The 27853-nt window shown below is 38.6% G+C and overlaps 1 protein-coding gene across 7 annotated transcripts in view; it reads left to right on the top strand.

Annotated features, from left to right (window-relative positions):
• Positions 1-276: 276 nt before the first annotated feature.
• The window catches only part of LOC122561761 (plexin-B2-like), a 261412-nt gene continuing 233835 nt past the window's right edge, over positions 277-27853 (top strand). For 2 of the 7 annotated variants that reach the window (XM_043713877.1, XM_043713876.1), the window contains exon 1: positions 277-722. In XM_043713877.1, the coding sequence (XP_043569812.1) occupies positions 510-722 (213 nt within the window). In that variant the 5' untranslated portion in view covers positions 277-509. Of the gene's footprint in view, positions 723-758; positions 842-1511; positions 1846-2983; positions 3018-27853 lie in introns of those variants that run through there. The other 5 variants (XM_043713879.1, XM_043713880.1, XM_043713882.1 and 2 more) reach the window with 5 other exon arrangements.

The raw sequence follows: 27853 nt of genomic DNA, 5'->3' as shown, positions 1-27853 counted from the left end.
CGAGGCAGGGACACTTGTTATGTTCCATTGCCTCGCACTTCCAGGCCTTGAAATTCTGACGATTTGCTGAACCACTTTCAGCAGCGAAGTTCCAACTTTCAAATACTCCTAAACTATCCGAAAAACTCAGGCCGACAGCAGCTTGGCAAAAACAGGATCGAGACGCAACTCATGACCGTCGAACCTCCCAAAGCAGAAAACACATTTTTAAAAAAAAAAGACCCAAATCAACATGCAAGAAGCCAGCAACAGCAAAACGATTGGTTTTAAAATAAACAAACAGAAGCCCAGTTGGAGTGTATGTGTGTGGATTGTAATTCAATCCGAATTTGTCACAATAACGAGAAAGCCAAACTGCTGTAAAACGAAACGTCCTCTGACTTGGTGAGAAGTTGTGCTGGTTCCTGATGATGATTTTGACGTTATATGTGCGGGAGAATTCCCACAGCTAGGGCGGCATTTTCTCCTCCTCTTTCATTCCTCACCTCCCCCTCCCAACCCAACCCCATATGCTCCGGGCAGTCGGTCGGTCGGTGCTGACAAGCTTCTCGCATCTGCAATTCAATCACAGCAGACTCGGTGAGCTACTCAGACACAACTTCACCGTAGGGGCCATCGTTTGCGAGGTTTTCTCCTCCTCACAATTCAGAAGGAATCAGCCGATTCCATTTCCTGTTCCTCGTGTCGTTGTTACTCAGAGCGGATGTGTGCATCGCCCACAGGTGAGTCCTCCCTTTTTTTTTATCGCTCTCTTTTGGATTAAAACCCAGTTTAAGGTAATCTGAGTCATTCAGGGTCCTGAAAGTCCCAGATTGAACAACACCCCCCCCCAAAAATAAAGGTAAGGAACATTTGCCATCAGATCAGTGTCGCTTTTTTGTTATTTTCCTGTGCCCCCTTAGTCTTTTCATCCCAGATTCGTTTCAGTGAACATTCAGAAAAAAGGGGAGGAACGGAGCTAAAAAGTTAAATGAATTGAGGGGAATGCGCGCGGCGATCGCCCTTTCGGTTTTCAACTTCCAAAGCCCCCCCCAACTTCTGGCTCGTCTGCACCTTGGTTACGTTGTCTTGGAGCGATGCGGAGCTCTGAAATCTCTCCGATTGTTCTCGTTCAGTAAATGTATTTTTTTTAAAAGAGGCTGGTTTCCTTATGGAAGAGGAGCTTGAAGATTAACTCAGCTCCGAGCCCAGCCCTAGAAGAGGGCATTGACTAATTCCTATTGTTGACGCGACCCTCGCTCTCTCTTTGTGTAATCTAGAAAATAATAATAACGCAGAGCAATTGGAAGGCACGAATGCTGGTTGACTGATGTCTAAAGGGGGTTGTCGAGATCTGGACCCCTAGATTTCAAGTTTCTGGCTGACGTAAGGCTCCCATTTAACCATTTACTGGCCGCCAGTCTGAGCCCCGTGCCCCACTTTTTAATGGGTTCCTTTCCTCCCAGTGTCTGTATCTCCACCTGGAGAATGTGTTAGATTTATACAGAACGGTTGGTTAATTCTGGAGAGAGAAAAAAAGAAGTTTCTATCCTTCCCTTCTTGGCACTCGTTATTTCAACGCGAGGTATTCATTTGTTGGGCGTGGCTAGCGATTTCACTCATCTCGGAGGGTTTTTGTCGTCTGAGAATTTAAGAGCCATCATCAACATGTAAACGCTGACAAATTCCTCCCAACTTTAAGTAGCGAGCTTGTGTTATGTTAACCCTCTGGGAGAGCTGTATCGTGGATGATCTTTTTGAAGTAATTCTATGGTTGCACGGAACCTGTTCTTTTATTGTTGAAAAACAACCGAGCCTGTTTTCCAGTAGGAATCTTTGTTTTGCCGGCACAAGTGGCGCTATAAGGTAAGCACATAAGTGTCAACGATACCAACTCGTGAATTTTGGTCAAATTCCATTTTCTTTGCGGGATCGGGAAACACACAATTCACGAGTATTGGTTAATATTTAGACTTTAAAAAAATCTTATCTAACTCGTCCCGATGTAGCTTTTGCAGATTGATAGCCCTTGCTGTAAGTTTGCGTAAAGGAAAGCTCACTGCACTGCTGCCTGCATTTCGACACTCTGGTTTGACGCTGTCTGTTGCTGGGGTGGGCATGTATTTTATAGAAGCACCCGGTAACTGTTGAGCAGTTTCAGGTTTCGTGTTGAGTTTCAGTTGGCATTTTATTTTTGAGGAAAAATAAGAGTTTCACTGTAGCCTCCTGATTTAAGTGGGCCCTGAAAAATGTTTAGCTCTTTAATGTTAGCTCTATAATGTATTTGCTGCCATTTCTAAGCAGAATTCTGACACTTTGCACAAGAGGATTACCAGTTTTAAAGTTGCTTGGTTCTTGATTATTGTGAAATTCTTTGCTCAGCATAAATGATTCAGAAGTGAATTAGCATTTAGCTGAATAAGTCCAGGCTAATGACCTGAGTAAAAGACTACTTTCTAGACTAGTATCAATGAAGCTGGAAATGTGTTGCTGGAAAAGCGCAGCAGGTCAGGCAGCATCCAGGGAACAAGAGAATCGACGTTTCGGGCATAAGCCCTTCTTCAGGAGGGCTTATGCCCAAAACGTCGATTCTCCTGTTCCCTGGATGCTGCCTGACCTGCTGCGCTTTTTCAGCAACACATTTCCAGCTCTGATCTCCAGCATCTGCAGACCTCACTTTCTCCTCATAGTATCAATGAATCCAGAATGTGGAGACACATTCATGAATGTTCCACAGAGCTGTACAGGCTGCTGATTTGTTTCTCTTTCTCTTGAACTGTATTTCTAATTCTGTGTATTCTAGGAAGTTGTATCAAGCAAAAGCCAGACATATCTCTGCAGGGAGAGAATGATAAATCCTGCTGGAAAATTATTCCAAGCAACCCTTCTGTGACAGCTTAACACCTGAGTCTATAGTTAACAAGAGTTTGGGATTTGTTTACCTGTCCCAACCTCTTCCGTGACATCTGAGGTTGTTCAATATGGAATAAAAGATCTGATAAATTGTGGCTCTTCTGTTCCTCCTTTCACCATGGACCGTAAGTTTAATTTTGTGATTTAAAGGTGAGTCTTTACTCACCTTGCATGCACATCTTAATCCATAAACAATTAGAATTGCATTTAAGCATAGGTGTGATGCCTAATGTTGTACTGTTTTTAGGTCTGACTGTTTTAAAGTGTTCCTGTCGAAGCTCTTCACTTTCAAACTGCCATGTTTGGGGTAGTAGATTCGGAAACATGTTTTCAAACTTATTCATTAATGGAATCTGGGTATTGCCAGCTGGGCCAGCATTTATTGTCCATCCCTAGTTGCCGTTGAGAAGATGGCAGTGAGCTGCATTCATGAACAATTGCAATGCATCCACAATGTAGTTTGAGAAGGAATTCTATGATTTTGAACCAGTGACACTGAAGGAATGGTGACAGCTTTCTGTCAATACTTTCCTGAGGCCAACCATTGAAGAGATCACAAGATACTTTACAAAGAGCAAGTCTTTGTGGATAGTTGGATGGACATTCTGATGGATGACAAAGAGCTTCAGCCATCCATTTTTTCCTCCCCCAAAGCATCTAGTTGTCCTTCAAAGGATTCAAAGGTTATTTTACTTGTTTATGGGAAGTGAACACTATTGGCAAGTGCAGCATTTATTGTTCATGGGTAATTGCCCTAGAGAAAGAGATGGTGTACATTTTTTAACCACCCACCACCCACACCACTTTATCTTGAAGTCCAATCCATGGGACATTCTGTCTATGAAAACGAATTAATCCTATATGGTATCTAAGTCATTTTTATTTTTCAGATTAAACTGTGTTAACCTGATGTAATTTTGCAAGTTAATTTAAAACAATCCAGATTTATCTGTTGCAACTTATCAACCTAACTCTTACATCTTAATTTGATCAGTTGAAAGATTGCTTTTTTCTAGTTCTCCAGGTTTTTCCCTTATGATTAAATTTTGTACTGTCTTCAGTGCTTGAATGATATTCTGCTCTTTTTGCTAATTCTGCAGCATTTCATTGTTTTAATTTTGCTGCTTTTATATTGCTTTGATTCAGTGTCCGGTCTTGTAAGATTTTTATTTATCCTTTGCTATTTCAATACCATTCCACAGAGTGTGTGTTTTACTTATTTTTTATCTGGAGGAGTGGTTTTGCAGCCAACATGCCATGACACACTGCTGGGCTATTAGAATTGTTCAAGTGTGCTGTTAAATTTTGTACAAAGGCAATGAAAATCAATGCAAAACAAATATTGTTTAAGATGAGATCATATTCTAACTGTTCAAAGTTACAACTCAAACGTTGTGAAAGTTAGTGATCAAATTAAAAGCGAGGTGTTTGTCTTTTGATTCTTATATACTATGTTACTACCGGCTCTCGTCAGACTGTAGCCATAGTAAATGTGACAACTGAGCAATCAGTTCAGCTTAAAAAGATGGGTGTGCCATGGAATTTTGTCTCATTGGACTCTGCTGTGTCACTGTAAAGGTTGTAAACTGGTGATCTGGTGTGCAGTTTCTTATTCTTGTCTGCATTAAATTTCATGTGCCAGAGTGTTGGCCACATTCTATTCTGAGATATCTGAATTGTCCGGTTTGACAGTTCTTGCTTTATATAGTGTCTATAAATAATTTCAACAGATCTGGATCCAAGACATTATAATTTAAAACAACTTGTGATTTAATAGCAAACTGGAGTATCTTGTGCTTGCCCACCCCAAATCATTATTGAATCTTGTCAGATGCCATTTTGGAAGTCAAATTATGCCGTTATTGGAATGATAATGGATGCTAAACAGTCCAACGAAGAGATTGATTGGGTTGGTCAAACAAGTCTCCTAAATCCGTGTTGATTCTTCTTTCCTGTGTTATTTATAGATAATCAAAGTTACCTCGCAATATTTTTTCAGTCCTTTGGGTTGCTTTGATTTGCTTTGTTTTAATTGTTAATTTTTGAGTTGAATTAGTTACTGAATGCATGACTCCTGAACTCTGGTATGTTGGGCTGGCAGGATATGTTAACCTCAATTCAAGTTGCTGTACTTGAAGACTGCAATCACTTCTTACTGTGCACTGATTATATAATTAACAAATACATAGTCATCATCTTGTGTTTTCCTGATGTATCAGATCTGGAAGAAGTTATGCATGATATTGCCACTAAGCCGTTTTGTTTTTTTTTCTCTCGTTCACATGCAACTAAAACTACTTTGCTGTTTTCTGAGCCTTCCATTTTTCCCAAACAACATTTTCTTTCCACTTAGTTGGTAGTCTATCCCTTATGTTTTGCTTCAAATGTCTAAACGTACAGGTAGATCCATCTGTTGTTTACTTTCTATAGTAATATAAGTCTTGATGAAGATTCAGTTCTTTCCAAGTTTCTTTCTCACACAGGTATCAGTTCTTGTTTTGATAACTGCATTAATATTCCTGGCAAATCTAGTTTTGTTCTAACTTTGTTTAGATATAATAACAATGGAGGGAATAACTAGTTTTCAGATCTTTAAAGTGCTTCATGCTTAGACATGACAGCATGCAGAAGTCAACACCTGTAGAAATTTGCAGTTTTATGTTTTTCCTGTTGTACCATGTTATGAAAGCAATAATGCACTATATTGCCAGTTCATGACATTTAAGCTATTTTGGAGTTATCACAATCCTATAATCCTGCATGATGTGATGATACTTGAGATCACTTTTTTTGCTAGACCAATGAGCTTATTTTAAGATTTATAATGTTCATTATTGTTGGCATGTAACCGACTGTTGATCATGTTCCCACTTAACTTTATTGTTTATGAAATAATGCCACAACATTATACAATGCTCTGTCTAATTAATACTTTGATAACACTTGATTTGCATTGGTAAGCTGAATGTGATTGTTTTTCTGCATGTAATCTCCAATTTGAGCATAATATACATAGTTTAAATTTGTACTGAGCTGAGCTGAGGAAGAGTTTTTTTTGGTATAGGAAAAACTCCTGGACCTGATTGCCTGCATCCTAGGGTCTTAAAAGAAGTGGCAGCACTAACAAGTGATGCATTGGTTGTAATCTTCCAAAACTCCCACGATTCTGTAGAATGGTTCCAGTGGTTTGGAAAACTGCAAACATAGTACAACTGTTCAAGAAAGTGGGGATGAAAATATGGGCCAGTTAATCTAACATCCGTTATTTAGAAAATGTTCAAATCTATTATTTAGATTTTTTTTAAGATTCCCTACAATGTGGAAACAGGCCCTTCGGCCCAACAAGTCCACACTGACCCTCCAAAGAGTAACCCACCCAGACCCACTTCCCTCTGACTAATGCACCTAACAATATGGGCAATTTAGCATGGCTAATTCACCTAAACTGCACATCTTTGGACTGTGGGAGGAAACCGGAGCACCCGTAAGAAACCCACGCAGACACAGGGAGAATGTCTGTGTGGAGTTTACACAGTCACCCAAGGCTGGAATCAAACATGGGACCCTGGCACTGTGAGGTAGCAGTGCTAATCACTGTGCCACTGTGCCACCCTTATTGAGGAGGTGATAGTGGAACATTTAGAAAATCTTAATACAATTGGACAGCATTATCATGGTTTTGTGACAAGGAAAGTATTGTGTTATTTGGAGGTGGTTAATTTGGATTTCCAGAAGCCATTCAGTTAAAACCATATACTTGTTCTACTGGACAAGATAAGAGCTCTTGGTTTTGAGAAGATATTAACAATGATAGAGGATTGGCCAGTAACTAGAAAACAGAAAATAGATGAACTCGTGGAATGCCACAGAGGCAGGTACTGGTGCCTCAATTACTTTACCATCTATAGTAATGACTTAGTTGGAGGTTTTAGTACATTTGCTGATATAAACATTGGTGGGAAAGCACATTGTGAGGAGGATACAAAACTCTGCAAAGGGACAGAGGTGAGAAAATGTGTGCAACTATAGAAAAATGATTTTATTTGAAGAAAAGACATTGTAGATTGCTACAATACAGAAGGATTTGGGTGTCCTGTTCATGAAGCACAAAAAGTTAATTTGCAGATACAGTGAGTAGTTAGGAAGACAGATGGGGTATTGGCTTTGATTGCAAGTAGTTTAAAGTATAAAAGTAAGGAAGGCTTGCTCATAGTTAATGGGATTTTTGTGAGACCATACCTATTATGTGTATTGTGTGCAGTTTTGGTCTACTTACTTAAGAAGGAGTGTACTTGTAATGGGAGCAGTTCAGAAAAGATTCAGTAAGTTGATTCCTGGGATAAGGTTGTTGTCTTAGAGTCACAGAGTCATAAAGATGTACAACCTAATCTAGTCCCACTTGCCAGAACTTGACCCATATCCCTCCAAACCCTTCATATTTATATACCCATCCAGATGCCTGTTAAATGTTGCAATTGTACTAGCCTTCTCTATTTCCTCTGGCAGCTAATTCCATACACATACCACCCTCTGCATGAAAAGGTTGCCCCTTAGGTCTCTTTCTGAGGAAGAGATCAGTTTGGATCTTTTTTCTGATTACTGAATAGAATTGAAAAGAATGCAAGGTAATTTTATGTAGTATAAGATTTTCTGAGGGTACTTAAGGATATTTTTCTTTGGGTGGGGGAGGGATGGGGGAATGTAGAATTAGGAGTCGAGTTTTGTCTTTTGCAAAAAGCTATCTCCCATTCAAAAAGGAGATGAGGAATTTCTTCTGAGGGTTAATAGTTTTTGGCATTCTCTACTCCAGAAAACTAGGGAAACTGGAGCCATGTCTAACTTGGCCCTGGGATGTTTTGAAATTCCTGATCGACACAGGAGAAAGTGAGGTCTGCAGATGCTGGAGATCAGAGCTGAAAATGTGTTGCTGGAAAAGCGCAGCAGGTCAGGCAGCATCCAGGGAACAGGAGAATCGACGTTTCGGGCATAAGCCCTTCTTCATGATTCCTGCGCTGATCTACACAGGAGCCAAGGATTACAAGGAGCAGGCAGGAAAATGGAATCTTGGTCACAGTCAGATCAACCATAATTATTGAATGGCAGAGTGACTTGTGGGCTGAATGGCCTCCTCATCTTATCTTTTGTTTTGATTCATACTCATGGATTTATTATCTATCCTTAATTGCTCATAGGATAGTTAAGAGTCCACTAGATTTCTGTGGGTCTGGAGTCTTATGTTGGCCAGACCAGATAAGGTTTGCAGTTTTCTTCCCGAAAGGATATTAGTTAATCAGATAGAATTTTCCAACAATCGACAATGGTTTCATGGTCATCATTAGATTCTTGATTACAGATTTTTATTGAACTCCTATTCCACCAACTGCAAGATTGGAACCTGATTCCCCAGAACATTACTTCAGTCTTCAAAGTTTGTGAGAAGATTTGTAGCTCGGGTGCTTGTTGTTGTGGTTCTGTTCGCTGAGCTTGGAATTTGTGTTGTAGACGTTTCGTCCCCTGTCTAGGTGACATTCTCAGTGCTTGGGAGCCTCCTGTGAAGCACTTCTGTGATGTTTCCTCCGGCATTTAGAGTGGTTTGTATCTGCCACTTCCGGTTGTCAGTTCCAGCTGTCCGCTGCAGTGGCCGGTATATTGGGTCCAGGTCGATGTGCTTGTTCAGTCTCTGGGTGGATAGTCCAGGCCATCACCTCCCTTTACTAATTAAATTCATTTTTTCTATACAGTAAGAAACAAAATAATGACTATTTTGATATCAAATGTCTGTGGCATACCTAGGAAATACTTTGAAATTACATTGTGTATTTCCTGTAGTTTTCCTACCTTTTAATTTGCTCCAACCCTATACTTCCCCTGTAGTCAAAACCAATCTCCCTCAGTTGTTGATGATAAATTTGCAGAAATAAAAATAAAAACCTGCAAGTCTGGGATTTAAAAAACAGTATGTTGACAAAATGTGGTTGGTGTTCATGTTTTAATGGCTTGGAAGGCTGATTCATGTGCAGTACTATGCAGTGAGTAAGGTGTATATTGATCATTCTGATTCCATTTTGCATCCTCTTATTAGCCCTACAATGTAGAGCTAAGGTAGAGTCATTTAAACTGTGTTGAGGAGCAGACAATTAATCTCATTCTTTGGCCTTGCAAAGCAGTGAAAGTCTGCAGGATTTTCAAACTTATTTTCATTAAAATTTCAATGCTACAATAGGTTCATATCTGGATATTTTTGGCCCAGGGATGTAACGTTTTGTAAAAATAGGAGTAGTTTGTGAATGTTGGATAGCTCATCACTATTACTTGTAAATGCCCTTCAAAGAGAAATATTAACTTTTGAATTATTAACTGTGAACAGTTCTGAAGAAATGCCAGTAGACACAGAAACATTAACTGATATTTCTCCGCAGATGCTGCCAGACCTGCTGAGATTTTCCAGCAATTGCTGTTTTAGTTTCAGATTGGAGACTATAGTCTGTTGTACAGGTAGGGACTAACAAACGCACACACCGAAACTCAGGGCTCACAGACCTGCTTGCTTGTGGACTGGTCTCAAGGAAAATAAGTTTGCACTTAGATTGCTGCGCCTCATATCCTCCTGAGCCCTTGGAGTCAAGCATGGCTATGTAACACTTTCTTCTATCTTTGTCACCTTGACATTGTCTCCAGGAAGTTCTTTGCTGGAATGGAGCTACTTTTTGGGATGGGCGGGAGATTATTCAACTAACTTGCTTCCAGTTGAGACCCTAGGTCAGCCCAACCTCTATCATCAAGATGCATTGCAAGATGACTCTTGCATGTGCTCACAATCAGAGGTCAAGCTCGAAACCACTGATGTATTCACAGAGGCATTTGAGAGATGGCACTAAGACTGAACATCTGGAAGATAAATGTCCTCTACCAACCTTCTGTGTGTACAATACTGTCCCCATCCATGATCAAGTTCCATAGTGAGCCACTGGACCAAAAGGGGTCATTTCTAACATGTTGAGAGACCTTTCTCAGTGATGACAGACATTGATAAAATCAACATCTCTTTCAGAGTGGTAGTGCAGCCTTTGTCACGTGAGGAACAAAAACCTCAAGTCTGGCACCAATTTCATAGCCTACAAGACTATGATACCCTGCCTCCAGTACCCATCAAAGACATCGACATCATAAAGCAGGCACCTCCAATCTTCAGAGAAATACTGCCAGCGATGTCCCCATGAAGTCCTGTGAATTTGGAATAGACACTCTGATAATCATATGCCTTCTCAGGCCAACATCCCTAATATCAAAGCGTGCATTATAGTTAATCTGTTGTGCTGAGCCACATCATCTGCAAGCCTAACTCAAGACTTCCAAAGCAAGCTGTGTATTCAGAGGTTTGTTCCAACAAGTGGTTATAGGAGGGCAGAGGAAGTACTTCAAGAATATCCCTAAGGCACTCTGAAAAATGTAATTTCCCCATTAATCCACAGGAATCTTTTGTTCCAGACTATCCAAACTAGAGAAGCGGCACTTGTGAAGGTGCCAATCACTTCATGTCTCCTATAGGCCTAATGGAGGCCAAGAACATATAGCAGAAGGAGCATAGAAAATCTAAGTATCCCACCGTTTCTTCAAACACCACAACACCACATGCCTCACCTATGGGAGGATGTGCAAATCCAGTATTGGATTATTTAGTTGCCTCAGGATCCACAACAGCAGAGTGGAAGGAAGTCATCTTTGATCTTTGACTGCCAAAGAAGGATAGATAGGAACTGATGGATTGCATAGACTGGGCTATTCCCTCACAAATAGAAGATTGCAAGGTGATCTAATGTGAAATGGATAAAAGAATTCATCAGGTAGATGGAGAAAAACTATTTAGTCTAGTGGAGTTGTCCAAATTAAAAGGATATAAATTTAAAATTTAGAGTTGCGCAGTGAAAGAGTGATGAGGGATTAGTTCTTTCCAAAATGCTTAGTAGATATCCGGAACACTACTTCTCGCAAACTGTTGGCACTAAGTCTGTTGAAAACGTCAACTTTGAGATTGAATTTTATTAGTAAAAGATATTTAAGGGTTGCAGAACCAAGTTGGTGGATATAGTTAAAAGTGCAGAAAGGTGAGAATTGATTTTTCTTGTTCTTGAAATAGCAATGCAGTGACAAGTTTGCAAATTTTTCACTTTTCTTGAAGGAACAATCTGCCACAAAAGTTAACTGATAGGATGACTCACAACTGAAAAGTATGGTTTTTGAGGAGTTAGTTTTTCTGCTGAGAAAGCATATGTTTAGTGTTGTCAGAATTGTGAAACTTAATACATGATAATTGTGTGTAGAATTTTTGAACTAAACCATTTGAATTGTGGGCAGAAATTTGTGATACATTTATAGATTTTTGATTGTGTGAACTTTTGCTTTTTACCATGGTGATGTGGTGGGGACAGTTTGAAATGAAGAATTATGTGCATCACATAAGGATGTGTTACCTCAAATGTAGCCTTATCCTTCCCTATTTGCAGATGGCAGACATGTCAACGGCATGTTGATTGTCAGCATTTTGAAGTGCGGGCCACATGTCAGAAACTGACAAACAGACTACCCACTCTTCCTTTGGTACTATACTGTAATGTAAATAATCACTACTGTAAACTTGAATTGGGACTTCTTACCTACTGAATATGTTGGAAGTTTTTTAATATACCCTCATGGGGTGTGTGTCACCAGCAAGGCTAGCATTCATAAATGCTTAGAGGGCAGTTAAGAGTCAACTACATTGCTGAGGGTCTGGATTCGCATGTAGATCAAGTCAGGTCGTGGCATTGTGAACCAGATGGGTTTTTTAAATAACAGTCAACATTGGTTATGCGTTCCCATTAGATGAGCATTTAATTCCAGATATTTATCTAATTCAAATTTCACCATCTGCCATGATTTAAATTCAAGGCCATGACCCCAGAATATTTATCTGGGTATCTGGATTACTGGTCCAGCCTTAGCATGAAGGCTTCACTTTCCACATTAGTCTGATTTACTGTACAATGACAGTGAAGGGATAAAAGCCTAGATTTTGCAGAATGATTTAACAGTAAGGTTAAATAGAATGCACAATTTTAATGCAGAATTCAGTTTCCTGGAGGGCATGTCCACATGTGACTAAGATTGTGGTTACTGTTTAGTGACATCCATACCAGAACCATGTTAAGGTATGAGCAATGCTTAGAAATGAGCAGGTTATGAGGTATCCCCCAGAAAAATCCCACCTGTAGAGAATTGTGCCATAATCTGCAGCTATAATTTGCACCAGTTCCCAAAAAGCTGCACCCTTTTAAGAATTTGACTGAAGTTATATATTTGGGATGAATAATCCATTCATGTTTTGATTTCTCATCACCAAGGTAACATTAAATGATTTGCATTTCTTCTTTTAGTCCAAAGTTGCTTTATGATGTCTCTGTTTACAGCCATGATGTGGAGGTGCTGGTGTTGGAGAGGGGTGGACAAAGTTAAAAATCACACACCAGGCTGTAGTCCAACAGGTTTATTTGCAAATACAAGCTTTTGGAGTACTGCTTCTTCATCAGGTAGCTAGTGGGGCAGGATCTTAGGCCACAGAATTTATAATAATAGATCAAAGTGTCACAATTGATGTCATGTATTGAACAAATCTAGATTGCTGTTAAGTTTTAATCATTTAGAATGGGGATGTAGGTTTTGATTGATTATGTGAATCCCAGATATTAATCAATCAATTGAAACTTGCATTCGCATTCTAAGTGATTAGTCCTTCAACCAACACCACAAAAAACAGTTTACATGATTACAATTGAAATGTTCCTGCTGTAAGTTTTTGCATCACTCTTTTATGGTGGAAGGTATCTTAAATTCAATTTAATGCTAAAGAATATGGGGCAGAAATTAAGTACCATCACTAAAGAAGTAATATTAGCAAACTAATGGGGCAAAGGGCAGGTAAGTCCCCGGCCTGATGGCTTGCACCTTGGGGTCCTAAAAGAGATAGCTAGAGATAGTGGATGCAATGTTTTTGTAATTTTTGAAAAGTCATTGGATTCTGAAGAAGCATCGCCCCCAATTCAAAAGGGAATGCAAGGGAAGCAAAAAGTGAGTAATCAAAAGCTGATTTATCCTAACATATACAGTTGGGAAAGTATTGGAATGAATTAAAGAAGGAATAGCAGAATATTTGGAATATTGCAGTCTAATCAAGCGGAGTAAGCATCCCTTCATGAAAGGGAAATTGTCTGACTAATTTATTAGATTTTTTTGAGGGAATCTCAACCAGAGTGAATAGAGGGAAAAAGTAGATGTGTTGTATTTGGACTCCAGAAGGCGTTCAATAAAGTACCTCAAAAAATCAGCTTAAGAGCCCACTGTGTTGGAGGTACACAGACCTAAGTACTGGCATTGATAGATAATTGGCTTGTGGACAGGAAACAGTGGGTTGGGATAAGGGTTTCTTTTTCAGTTAGCGACCAGTGACCAGTGGGGTTCCACAGGGGTCAATAAGGGACCATAACTGCTTATAATATACAAGACTTGGAGGAAGGAAGTGAATGTACAGTAGCCAAATTTGAAAATGACACAAAAGTACTTGGAAGGGTGCATTGTGAGAGGGATGCAAACAGCAATAAGTTAAGTAAGTGGGCAAAATGTTGGCAAATGGAAAATGATGTGAAAAATGTGAAGTTGTTCACTTTGGAAGGGAGACCAAAAAATATATTACTTAAATGGACAAAGCTGCAACACAAAGGCACTGGGGATACTTGGGCACACAGGGGCAGCAGGTAATCAGGAAAGCTAATGGAATATTGACCCTTATTTCAAGGAATTTGGAGTAAGACCATAAGATATAGGAGCAGAATTAGGCCATTCAGCCCATCCAGTCTGCTTCACCATTCGATCATGGCTGATATGTTTTTCAACCCATTGTCCTGCCTTCTCCTCATAACCCTTGATCCCCTTACTAACCAAGAATCTCTCTATCTCTGTATCAGAGTAGAAACGTCTGTGCAAGATTCTGATGAGACCATATGTGAAGTATTGTGAGCAGTTTTTGTTCCCTTAATTAAGGAAAGATATATCCTTTCATTAGAGGCAAGTAAGAGAAGGATCACTTGGATGATCTCTGGTGTGCAGCGATTGTCTTATGAGTCAAATTTAAGAGGTTGGGAAACCACTTACTGGAGTTTAGAAGAATGTGAGGTAATCTTGAACAGGTGAAACATAAGGATTCTTAAGGAGCTCCACAGAGTAAATGCTGAGAGGATGGTTCCTGTCATGATAGAATCAAGGACCAGATGTAGTCTCAGAATAAAGGAGAGCCAATTTAAAATTGAGATGAGGTGGAGTTTCTTTTCAGAGGATTGTCTTTTTGAAGCTCTTACCACAGCGAACTATGGGTGTAGAGTCGTTGTTTATAATTAAGGCTAAGATAGATTCTTGATTAGAGGAATCAAGGTTACAGAGAAAGGGCAGGAAAGTGGATGTGAGGAATGTCAGATCAGCTGTAATCCTATTGAATGGTGGAGCAGGCTCAAGGGGCCAAATGGCCTAAACCTGTTTCTGTTTCTTTACGGGCTTATTATGGTCTTGAGATTGCAATGTGCAAATTAGCTTTCACAACAGTGACTGGTTGACTAAAATATTTTTTGACTTTGAAGTGCTTTGAAGTGGTCATTAAAACCACTATTTAAATTCAAATCTGTTTTATGCTTTGAAATGATTTGTACTGCTAACTTTAGTCCAATATGCCTCAATGTCCAATTGTGAGGAGTTGAAGGAATTTTAAAGTAGTATATTAATGTTTATACTATAATTATAAAATTTAATTGGAACATTTGTTTAAAAGCAATTACTGTAGCCTAATTTGTTTACTTCAGTTAAGAAGGTGACTTTTTAAAATACTTTCATGTGACAACTTTTACCCTGAGAAAATATCTGTTTTCAAAACAGTTGCTTATTTAATGTTATATAATGATCAGCTGGCCTTGTTAAATACAAGTAGTGACTTGATCTCTACCTGTTAATTTGTCTATGTAACAACAGCAATAATCGGTTGTTAAAATATTATGCAGAATTTTTGGTGGATTTTTATTGGTGGAAAGTGGAAACTCGTTCTCTTCAGACTGTTCTTTTATATTTTCAGAATTCCATTGGAGCACCAGATAAACGTCCTGTAGTAAGCCAATAGTATACTAACTTGTTTCACTGAAATGTCAAGATATGGTTACTGTCTGTGACTTGAGTTTGTATATAACGCAGAGTTGATTTGACTATTTGTCACCAGATCAGGTGCATACTGAGCACTGTTCTCATCTGTCAAAGCTGCAAGTTTTCTTTTGTGTTCAGGCAATGGGTTTGTTGTGGCTTGGCCAGCATTTATTACCAATCAGTAATTGCCCTGGGAACAGAATGCAGGTTAAAATTTCAAGATCCCTACAGCTGTTTTTGTCTTTTTAGCAAGCATCACTTGAGTGCATGATACAGTCAAGTATAAAATTGGTCAGGCATTCCTTAGCCCACAGTTAGGAAATTTGCAAAGAGTATCTGATATATGGCGGATCGCATTTTTTAACATTCATAAATACTTGACCCATATACATAGCTAACCTGGATTTATATTGCATGTAAGGATATGTAAGTCACAGCAGCACCTAACTAATAACTAATTTGCAGTTTAAAGTTGTAAAACAGAAGGTGGTGTTCATCCATTCACATTTGACCACGACTTATTGTTGTGCACTTTATAGGACACTCCTTTTTCAGATAATTTTCTTTTGAGCATTGATTTCTATGTATTGCAACAATTACAAATGATTTTAGTTTAGTGGAGTTGATATCTGGGATGGCTTGATTGTAAGCTGATGTGCCATGCTTGAAAATAATTAAACCCTCTTGGCATCTTGGATTATGGAAATTTTATAGTACTTCAGTTTTTAATTACATATAAAATGTGAAAGGGTGTAGTAGCTAATTTAACTTCATTATCCAATCCTTTTCATAGTGATATAAATATTGAACTGTCATCTTTTACTTGGTAATTTAAAATCATTGCATTCCAGGAATTTTTTTGAGCAATATAAAATCTCAAAATTCTGATTCCATGATATATTTGTGTTTGTACATTTGCGTATTGACTTTACAGTCTAATTACATGAATGCCTTACAACAGTTTGTCATCTTTCTCCTTCCAACTCCAGTGTCAGTATCCTCTGCACTGACACATTGGCTTTCATTGCTATTTATCCTTGAACTTTGTGATATGTTTGAGTAAAAAAAAAACATGCAATATCTACAGAGATTGCAAAACATCATTTACTTTTCTATTTTGTTTCCACATTTTCTTTTTCACTCTGTTCACAGTATTTTGTCAGCATGTGAAATTTCTCTCATGCAAAAGAAGAAATGGAGGGAGCATATTCAGCTGGTGGTATTGAATTAAGTAGAGGCGAAGCCAATAGTATACTCACTCGTTTCACTGAAATACCAAGATATGGTTGCTGTCAGTGACTTGAGTTTGTATATGGCGCAGAGTTGACTTGACTATTTGTCACCAGATCTGGTGCACACTGAGCACTGTTCTCATCTGTCAAATCTACAAATTTTGTGTTCAGGCAATGGATTGTGGCTTGGCCAGCATTTATTACCAATTAGTAATTGCCCTGGGAACAGAATGCAGGTTAAAATTTTAAGATCCCCATAGGCTGTTTTTGTTTTCTTAACAAGCATTGCTTTATACCACTCTCCACCCACTTCCCTGACCATTGTCTCCAATAAATGCAGGTAGGTCATGATTTGTTTTCTGTTAATTTTGAGATAACTGTTCATCTCTCTCTCCCACCTGAGCCATGAACTGTCAAAAGTATCTAGTTTGTCTCCTGCCTCACACTTGAGACTCTGATTATATGTCGAAAATCAGTCAACTTCCCTTCTTGAAATTTTTTATGTTGTATCATTTCAACTGTCCCCTCTTCTTGGATTCCGACTTCTCCCTATCAAACGTGCCTTACTTTCTCTACCTTTTAAAAAAAAATTCACTTCTTAACCCTTCTATCCTTAAAAGAAACAGTGCTAATTTTTTTTCAAATCCATGAATATGTTGTCATCTCCTCAATTCATGCCCATATTTCTTTGAATCTGTGTTTGAACTTGTCTGTTTGGGTTTCCCAGATTTTTGTAGTACTCCATTACTCGTCTGCCGCATTGACATGGTTGACTGTACATCTTCCTCCAGTGCTCCTTCTTTACTGTCCAGCTGAATGAGCATGTCTTTGCTTGGTCACATTATTTCATATCTACATAGAACATAGAAGAATACAGCGCAGTACAGGCCCTTCGGCCCTCGATGTTGCGCCGATCCAAGCCCACCTAACCTACATTAGCCCACTATCCTCCATATGCCTATCCAATGCCCGCTTAAATGCCCATAATGAGGGAGAGTCCACCACTGCTACTGGCAGGGCATTCCATGAACTCACGACTCTCCTCCTAGCTAGAGAGCTTTTTGTAATTGTTTCCATCATTGCCAGCACAAGCTTGCCTGATAACTTCCATCTTCTTAGTAATCATCTATGAGCTGTCCTTCAGTAGCATTATCTGAAGACATGATGTCAGGTTCCACAAATTAATTTTAACCAGCCTATTTGGACATGCTATTGAACACCTCCAGCTAAGTAGGACTTAACCTGGACTTTTTGGCCGAGAGATAAGAACACTATCATTGTGTCACAAGACTATCTAGCCATGTGAACAGAGAGGGGCTGGGCCTAGAGAGCATTGAAATTGCCAAACATGGATTAAGTTTCAGCAGGAGAGGGGCTTTGTTGGGGTGGAGGGGGACAATCTGAAAGGTGAAACAGAGCAGTGTTTGTAATAGAGAGTAACTCCTGGTTTAATTAGAGCAGTCTGATGTAACCTAAAAGCATTTGGGGACAGAATGAGGATACCAGGTTGGAATGTATGGCATGATATATAATTTGTCAGGGGTGCACACTGGCTTCTGTCCACTATATTCTTGATGGAGAAAATCATCCATTATTCAGTCTTGAAAAAGCTGCAATCATTCTGTGTAGTGATGCAATAGAGAGGAGGACAAATACAGTGTCAAGATAGAAATGTGATTTTGGTGAATGTGTCTTGCTGATCCCTTGTCTGCTGATGTCACCAAAAGGTTCTGTGTGGTTGAGCAAGGAGAGGAGAAGGCAAGGGATAATCTTTGGGGAATTTTAGGTGTAAGGATAATGTCTTGTGAATACTGGTGTAGCAGTTGTACAGAACAGCTTGATTGAGTATAAGTGGTTCTGGAGCACAAGTCTTCAGTACAATAGACTGAATGATGTATCTAGTGGCTTTAGCCATTTTTGATGTGCATTGGAGTAGCTGAAGACTAACATCTCTCCTGCAGGGGAGTTCAGGAGGAAACTGCGAATGATCACCTGTTGGTCATTTATTAATGGTTCCATACGTTTTCATTCTTTTCTTTTGACTATGCTGTGCTCTCTCATCGTTGTTCATTTACGTGTTTGCAGAACGACCATCTCCTAATTAGTTTAATTATTCGCACCATTCATGATTAGATTTAGTAATATCACAGTTTTGATCTGATCAGTTTGTTTTTGATTGCTTCATTTAGTCTAAAACATGCAGTTTCTGATGTTAATTATGTTGTTAGTCCTGTGTTGTAGTTTTAACCAGGTTGCCACCACACAGCTACTGATCAGGATTTCAAATATGCTGTTTTGAGAGCAAAAGTAGAGGCAGGAGCAATCAAAGCATTCATGAGAGAATTCTCAGAAAAGCAAGAATGTGTAGGAGAACCTCTTGGTGAATTGCTCATTCAGAGCCAGCACAAACAAGAAGGGCAAAATGGCCTTCTGTCCTGTTCTGTCGTCCTACAGGGATGACTGTGTTTGGACCAAATATAAATGTGCTAGCCATCAGAGATTTTGTTTTAAAGGAGGATGACGTGGTCAACCTCTCCAAAGACTGTGGGAGGGATAAAGACCAATAATGGAGTATGGTCACAACTAAAGAATGTTGATTGTGACTTTGGTTAAGCAATGTATAGATGTTGCAATGTATTTGCTGATAATGGTAGAATTATTGTGCACAAGGAGATTCAATTTTTAATTGGGGAACTGCTTTTTCTTCCAAAGCCGAGGTCCTATCTGCCAATATTTTCGTTTTTAAAAAAGTGCTGCTTGATCAGCAAAATATTTTTTTTTTTCTTATTTCTAATGTTGAGATTCATTGAAAACACACAAGTTGCAGAGATCAGAAATGCAGTCCCTCCTCTCCAAAGCTGCTTGAACCATTTTGCAACTCGTTCAAACTCTCTTTTGGAGCCAACAGCATAACGACCAAGCCAAACACAAACTGGGTTGGGACTGACATGAAAATACTATTTTTAATCTATTTGAGCTACACGATTTGCCTCCTAGGTTATATTGATTGGTTTTGGCAGATGGACAGTTTTGCTCCAGTTTAGATTTGCTCCAGTTTCCACCCCCACAGTTGAAGACTTTGCTTTTTGAAATCATGTGTAGAAATTGAGAAATGTTTTGTAGTAGGCAGGGTTTTAAGCTCACTTGAAAAATAATGGAAAATTTTCAAGTTTCTGTTATGTGATGTCTAATAAATAATTTATATAAAGCTGTCTCTTCGTTTCTGAAAATAAAAATGATGCAAGTTTCTGTTTCTCTTCAGAGCTGCTATCAGAATGAGCATTCCTCCATGGGTACAGGGAGCAGGACGAGGGCAAGAATTCCTGACCAGATTGTCAACATATGACTCTGGGTTCTTTGATCCATGTCAGAGATTTGCAAACCCTGATGCCTGATACCAGATGGCATAGTTAATTTGCATATGATTGTAAATGCCGTTGTGTAAGTTTGAAACATGGTATCTTGTTTAAGGGAAAAACATGCCAGTTTTTAGATGGCTGAAGGAAACTACTATTGAACTGAACCATGATCTGTTTAAAGAGGAGACTATATGCAAGATCTTCATTAACCAACATGAGGCTATGTAACTTGTCTAATTATGTATTAGATTAATTTTTAATTTGATCATTTGCATGAAAATACTCTGAGTACATTACCATGAGTGTTAGTGCCTTCCCAGTATGTTGCTTCTCCTTAGTTCTAGAATGCTTGAGGAAAATTTGACTTCAGTTGCGATATGTCTGAAGAGTCAATCCTGGGATGACCATGAGTAACCAATAACCCCCAACACAGCAACATAAACATGGTAAAATATTTCATGATTAAAAGAAATGGGTGATGTGCTTTGGGCTATGAGTAATTCACCTCTTTCCTGAAAGTCTTTTCCCTACATATAGGTCACTTGTCAGAATACATTGCATTTGCCAGAATGAGTACAGTTCTAATAACATTGTACATGTGTGACACTATATTTGAAAAATATACTTGATCAGCAACCATTCAATCCCTTAAGCATACACTTTCTTCTATCATTTGTGCAGCATGGCTGTAACAAGTTGCAAGTCTTGGAACTTGGTCAGGTCCATTAAATAGCCATGCCAGTGGTGTCCACGATTTCAAAGGACAAGGGCAGTAAAAACATAGTAACATTCCCTCTCTACAAATAACTTTTCAGTGCACATACCCTTCTAATTTGGAAATATAGTACCATTCTTTCACTATTGCTGGATCAAACCTTCTGGAATACTGCATTTAATAGCTAGATGGTACTTTATTGGTTTGTGCTTTCCAAACCTTTTCCCAATGTGACCCCATTTCAAGATCCAAACATTGTTGTGCGCTCAAAATAAGAACTGGTGGATGGGAAGGGACGCACTGGCAATGAGAGCAGGGTCCTATTGGAGCAGAACCACAGTATTTATAAGACACTGCTGTACGGCAGCTACTGTGGCAGCAGACGTCATAACACCACTTGGACTCCTGACCCAACTTGGTGAAGCCTTGTCATAAGTTCAAAACAGATGCTAATTGCCACCTTTAAGTTGACTGGAGTTAGATCATCAATATTGGCCTTATTAATGATAGCTACATCCCATGAATTAATGCATGAGTTTAAAATATATTATGAAGAGCTTTAAAGCAGAATGAAAATTATAAATTTAATTTGTCAGCCAATATCAATTAAGAAGGCAAGTAGTGGGCGAATTAAACTTGCTTGTATCTTATCCACACTGAATTTTATGGAATAAGGATGATTGAGGGGCTCAAAATGCTCAAGCCAAGAGGTGATAAAGAATGAGACTAGGGTTTCGACAAATTGAGGTTGTTGCAGAGATGGAGGTGAACTGTTACAAAGTCAGAGATTCAAGTCTGTATTGCTGACAGTATTGAGATGGTAATTGATCCAGCTCAGGTGGGTGTGATCAAAGAAGGGTAGATCAAAACTTTCTAATGGAAGTTTCAAAGATTTGTTTTCCGGTTTTAAAAAAAGATGATGAGTTCAGTTTTTCTACAGCTTTGTTGCAGGAAAATTATTGCAAGAAAGGGTATGTGATGCACTTTGTAACAGATAGGAATGAATTGCTAATGTGCGTTCTTTTGACTTTTTTATTACGTTGAATTTTCCATCCTCTATCTTGTGGCTGCATGTTTCTTGTCATGACTTTTTTCAATTTTCTCCATTATTTTTTACTACTAATAGAAGCTGACACACAAGGAGCATTAGTCCTCCACTGAAGAAGATATCATTGATTTGTATGTAGTGTGCAAGAGTAGAGAAGAAGGAATTGTCATTTTGAACCACTGTCAAATTTAAGAAATGTGATATCACAGATTTATTTCTTTTTATAATGTTTAACAAAAAATATTTTTGTTGAAAATTTATTCATGTAACCCCAAGTGAACTTAATTGGTTTAATTGGATTATTTTAGTTAACTTCATACATCTTGTGGTTGTACTGTTTTCCGTGCTTATATTTATACCAGAAATTTCAAGTGCCATCAAATCTCATAAATGATGCGGATACATCGAGCCTGTGATGTTGCATTTCTGCACATTCTTCCCCGCCAAGATAATTGCAGTTCAACTTGGCTGACTGCTGGTCCAATTAAAATTCCCTCAGAGTTCAAATAACATCTTGTGGAATCTGCAGTATTTGTATAATCTATATGCTGCGGGTGTATGTTTAAAAATATCTGAGCAACTGAGATTTTTTTTCAATTGAGGCCTTAGGTATTCCAGTCAAGTTGGAAGTTTTTTTTTATAAGCGTTTCTCAATCTGTTGTCTACCTTCTCCTGCATCTTTGAAAATCAGATTTCTCCAGGAAATCAGGAATTTTTTGCATGAAATAGATTCACACAGAATTAAACTATGATTTTCTGAGGTTTGTTGTTGATCTTGTCAGTGAGGATTATAAAAATGAGTTCTTGATGTTTTGTTGTACATTTGTTATCGCCTTCACTGTTAGTAAAGTATTTGTAGTATCTACGGCTTGTCTAGCTAGCTTCTGTCAATTGTCTAATCAAATAATGGTTCTATTCCATGTGGCCAAGCTGGATCGTGTGATATCATTAAAAACTAGTAGTCAACCTAATTGGTTAATGAGATCTAGGAATTGGGATGAGGCCTGTAGTCAGGAGTTTGCATTCTTCAGTTGAAGAATCATATAGACTGGTACTGAAGATCAACTAGAATGGAGACCGCAGTTATGCTTCATACTGCTTGCCTGGCTGGAAATTGTGCTAATAATTTAGACAACTTCACTTGGCTATATTTTAGCATCTCTATGCTGCTGCCAACTTGGGCCAACTCTCTCAGGAATGATAACCAGTTGGAGAAGGGCTTTGCCTAATGTTTAAGACTGCTTTCTTCTGGGGTGATTTGCTTATCCTATTTTAGAAAGGTTTAAAATAACTAGGCAGGGGTATGGAACCAGGAATTAATACTTTAGGTGAGTACCAAGGTGCAAAGGTTATTGGGAGACACAGTATGCTAGTAGGAAATTGAGAGGTATTGGGTGAATTCGGATGAAAGCAGTGTTGCTTAAATTATTGTCACAGCCATGTTTATGAATATTGGGAGCATGGTAAATAAGATTGGTGTATTGCAAATCTGACCTTGTGTTGACATGGGATGATGCTAAAAGAGGGACAGAATTGGACATTAAACATTTCTACATGAAAGATGTTCAGGAAAGATAAGAAGGGTGTGTGAGAGAGAGAGAGGATGTCCAAGGCTAAAATCTATTTGGCTAGAGCTAACAAACAAAAAAGGTGCTGTTACATTGTTCAGTGTATTCCCTGCCGAGGAACTAATTTGCTGGGGAATTGCAGAGAACTGCAAATATTATAGGGTGGTTATAAAGGAGAACTTTAATTGTTGGTTTATTTAGACTGGGATGATATTAGTGTGAAGAGTAGATAGGGGCAAGAGTTCCTAGAATGCATACAATAATTTTCTGTAGGGTATTTCCAGTAAGTACTGGCATCTACATAGTAATTTTGAAAATTGCCTTGGTATGTCCTTTCCATTTGAAAAAAACAATTCAACCCAACCAGTTACTGCTCATGAGTTCATTCTTGATCTTCAGCAAGAGGGTTGCCAATAATGCTGTCAAGTAACATTTGTTCAGCAATAGCCTGCTCACTGATACAGTTTGAGTTTTGCCAGACCACTTCAGATGTAAACCAAAATTTTGAATTAGTGACCTATGCGGCTTTCTGTGACTAAAGAATGAATAGTTAACTTGTAAGCATTCTTGTAACCATGCTGTTTTATTTTAACGTGGCTTGAGAAAGTACTTTCAAGAGCTAATTGGCTTTTATTTACATTAGAAGGATTTACAACTGAACAAGGTAAACAATGTGTATCAAAATTTGCTAGAAAATTCTGAAATTCTTTTTAACCTTAAGGGAAACACATCATAGCTGGAAAAAACCTTTCTTCAGGTTAGGGCAGCTTGCTGAAGTCCTTGGATAAGGAATGATGTATAAAGCAGTGCTCTTCTGAGAGGGAGAACATAGTAAAACTCAATTACTTTTGATTGGGGATTTTACTGATTGCTCCCAGACCAGAAGTGTTTGGATAAAACCCTGAAGAGGTTATTTGAAGCTGAGTGTTTAAAGTCAAGTGTTTGAAACCTCCAGGAAGAAGTCCCAGATTTTCTGGACTGGGAGTTGAAATCACAGTTAACTTAAGCCAATTGTACTGGTACAAAAAATTATTTTATGAATATTGTTCAAGGAGGTATTTGGGGATCTGTAAAGGAGTGTTTTGGGATTAATGGGATTATATTTCCACCATTTGTTAAAAAATCTTTAAAGACATATAAATAAATGAGTTTATTCTACTTTATATGCATTTCTTTTGTTAAATAAACTTTAGTTTCAGTGTTTAAAACCAAACCTGTAATTCAGCATGCATGTGTTTTCAGTGAGAGACCATCTCATTAAGTATAAAACAAAATATGATCGATGTAGCCAGATTTCAGTCTTTGATCTGAGTTATCCAATAAGGACATCAGCCAGGAATATTCAGCTGCTTACCTCTTTGGTCCAAACATGGACAAAGGAACTGAATTCCAGAGATGAGGTAAATGACTACTCTTAACATCAAAGCAGCATTTGACTAATTTACATCAACTAATTGACATTACTACCCTTCTAGTAACTTTTAGATTAAAAGTGAAAGAAAGATCTTATTTTGCCACACCTTAATACAGCTTGCCTTCCTCACCAAAGCTCACACTTGGATTACAGAGCCCTGCTCCAAATTGGCCATGCTCACTACATTCCTACAGACACATAAACAGGGAGGCCAAACTCTCTCAAAATCATTCTTGGTCACTTCTCAATGCCATCCCCTGTTGATATTGAAGAGATCTTTTGCACTGAAAGCTGATCAGAAACTAGGGCCAGATTAGATGCATGTGACAATACTGAAGGAAGTGAAAGTAGGAATTGCAGATGAAGTTCAGTGTGGAGAATTGTAAAGGGATTTATTTTGTTAGGAAAGATGCATAGAGGCAATTCAAAGTAAAATATATAAGGAATGCTGGAACAGAAAGTCCTTGGTGTGTATGTGCATAAATTTTAAGATATGGCAGACGTGGTTGAGAGTGGCTAATAATACATAGGTCATACTGGGTTTTATCAATAGGGGTTGGAATAAAAAAATCAAGGAAATTACATCTGTATAAAACACCTGTTTGGCCTCGATTTAGAGATGATGTGATCGAGGTATTCAAAATCATGAGTGATCTGGGCAGAAGAGAAGGGGAGAAAAATTCTCTTTGGTGGATTGATAAATAACTGAGGACCAAAACTTGAGGAAAGAAGCAATGGAATGAGGCATGACGGAACAAAGCGTTCATGCAATAAGTGGCTGGTTGGGACCTGGAATGCACTGCCCAAGTAGTTGGGTTTAGTTTGATCTGTCATCTGTCAACCCATGGGTTTGTACAATTTTCAGATACAACATGCTGTCAAAGACATATACAATTTTTAAGAATAAATCGATAGGACACAATCAGTTTCAATGATATTGAGCAAAGGCAAAGTAGTTTTGCAGCATTGGAGGATTAGATAGCAGTTAGGATGTGTTGGCAGGTGGCAGACAGAAGGAGTGTGAGTATACAGAAAGCAAATTAATTGTTTTGGACGTCTAAAGTAACCGTACACGAAACCCGTATTATTTTACACTAGCGTTGCCGATATTTGCTCATATACTCCTATGTACATGATTGTCATTATCTGTAGATGCGCCTTAAGATCTTGAAATGCAGTATGACCCAAAGGACTGTTTTTTCCAAGCCTTCAATAGTATTTGTAGAACATGTTTTCCTTTTAAAATGAATCCTAGAGAGAATGTTACAGAAGACAGTGAAGAGTACTCAGCCAGCTCATTGAGCTAAGGCCTATACGACTTAATCTGCACTTCATTCAAATTCCTCCTGTTTCTTCTCGTTCTGGAAACTTTGTAGACTGCTATTCAAAGGATTTATTTTCTGTTTTGGTGATGCCAGTTCTTTTATAATACATGGTTCCAAGTTTGCATGAAGCATAATCCAGAGGTACAGCGCTCACCAGGCTGCTCAGTTTTTGTACCCAATGTTTATTTTCATTTTCTTATTTTTATGGATATCAATTTTAAGATTGCTTCAGCTGCATGTTGGAAAACATCTGTGGTTGTTTAGCACTTATAACATTATTACATTGCAAAATTGTAAAATATTTATAGTATGGCCATATTGTGCAATAATGTAAAACTTGAAGCTTTGACTAATTTTAAAAGGAAGTAATGCACTTCAACTAAGGTCAGCAATCATTATACAACATTCTTGTTGAAGAATGAAATGTTAACATATTGGAACTGTCGTGTTCAGTGTGCGAATCAAATAAGCTGAGTGTCCAAAAGGTCTTTAATTGAAAGTGGTTTGGGCAATGTGCATAAAATGGGGACTTTTTCCTGAGAAATGCAATTCCTAACTTTTAAGGCTCTTTCTTGTGTGGGCAGGTGAGATTATGCTAAACATAGGGTACTTTGCCAAGTATTTTGCTCTAAAGCAAAAAACGCAAATTTTAGGAGTGATGACTAATTTTATTTAAAATGTCAGTACCGAAATAAATAATGCCATAAGAGTAATGAAAAATTGTCAAAATATTCCCTGTATTATCCACTGGTAACTGAAGGCATCCAGTGATCTGGCTTTTGTGGCGTAAGGCAGATGATATTGAATTGGTTCATTGGCATCATGAGATAAGCTCTGCCCATCAGGATATAAAGGACAGTTTCTTGGAGTTACAAGTGTATTCTGAGTTGAAAACTAATAATTATGTGTGCTTGCTTATGTCTTGGTCTGAGGTCATGGAAGCACATTCGTGTAACTCAGGCATAACTTACTATTTAATGCTCGAAGTACTTGGGTATAAGCCTATCGTTCATTCAGACTAGCCTCACTTCTGCCAAACATATTGTCTAGACATTCTTCCCAATTTGGTATTGGTAACTTAGACAAATACTAATGCGAAGGGAAACTGAAGAAATGCAGATGCTGCAAATCAGAAACAAAAACAGAAGTTGCTGAAAAAGCTCAGAAGGTCTGGCAGCATCAGTGAAGAGAAATCAAAGTTAACGTCTTGGTTATGGTGACCCTTCCTTAAGGATCTGAGAAAGGGTCACTGCACCTGAAATGTTAACTTTGATTTCTCTTGACTAATGAGAAGGAATGGTTGCATTGAATCGACCCAGGGTATCTCAGTGATTCTGGATTGACAACGACAGAGCTATCAGAACTGACGTCCAAAAATATATCACATTTGATTATGTAATGATACTTCCTTTTAAGAATGAATTTGGTTATTGGTTTTGAAATAGCTTACAAAGCATTCTGATTAATCATATAGAGTCATAGAGATGTACAGCATGGAAACAGACCCTTCGGTCCAACCCGTCCATGCCGACCAGATATCCCAACCCAATCTAGTCCCACCTGCCAGCACCCGGCCCATATCCCTCCCAACCCTTCCTATTCATATACCCATCCAAATGCCTCTTAAATGTTGCAATTGTACCAGCCTTCACCACATCCTCTTGCAGCTCATTCCATACATGTACCACCCTTTGCGTGAAAAAGTTGCCCTGTAGGTCTCTTTCTATCTTTCCCCTCTCACCCTAAACCTATGCCGTCTAGTTCTGGACTCCCCAACCCCAGGGAAAAGACTTTGCCTATTTATCCTAGCCATGCCCCTCAATTTTGTAAACCCCTATAAGGTCACCCCTCAGCCTCCGACGCCGCAGGGAAAATAGCCCCAGCATGTTCAGCCTCTCCCTGTAGTTCAGATCCTCCAACCCTGGCAACATCCTTGTAAATCTTTTCTGAACCCTTTCAAGTTTCACAACATCTTTCTGATAGGAAGGAGACCAGAATTGCACGCAATATTCCAACAGTGGCCTAACCAATGTCCTGTACAGCTACAACATGACCTCCCAACTCCTGTACTCAATACTCTAACCAAT

This window comes from Chiloscyllium plagiosum, chromosome 23 (assembly GCF_004010195.1).
Source record: "Chiloscyllium plagiosum isolate BGI_BamShark_2017 chromosome 23, ASM401019v2, whole genome shotgun sequence".
Classification (NCBI taxonomy): Eukaryota; Metazoa; Chordata; class Chondrichthyes; order Orectolobiformes; family Hemiscylliidae; genus Chiloscyllium; species Chiloscyllium plagiosum.
This window is presented reverse-complemented; position numbering and strand designations above follow the sequence as displayed.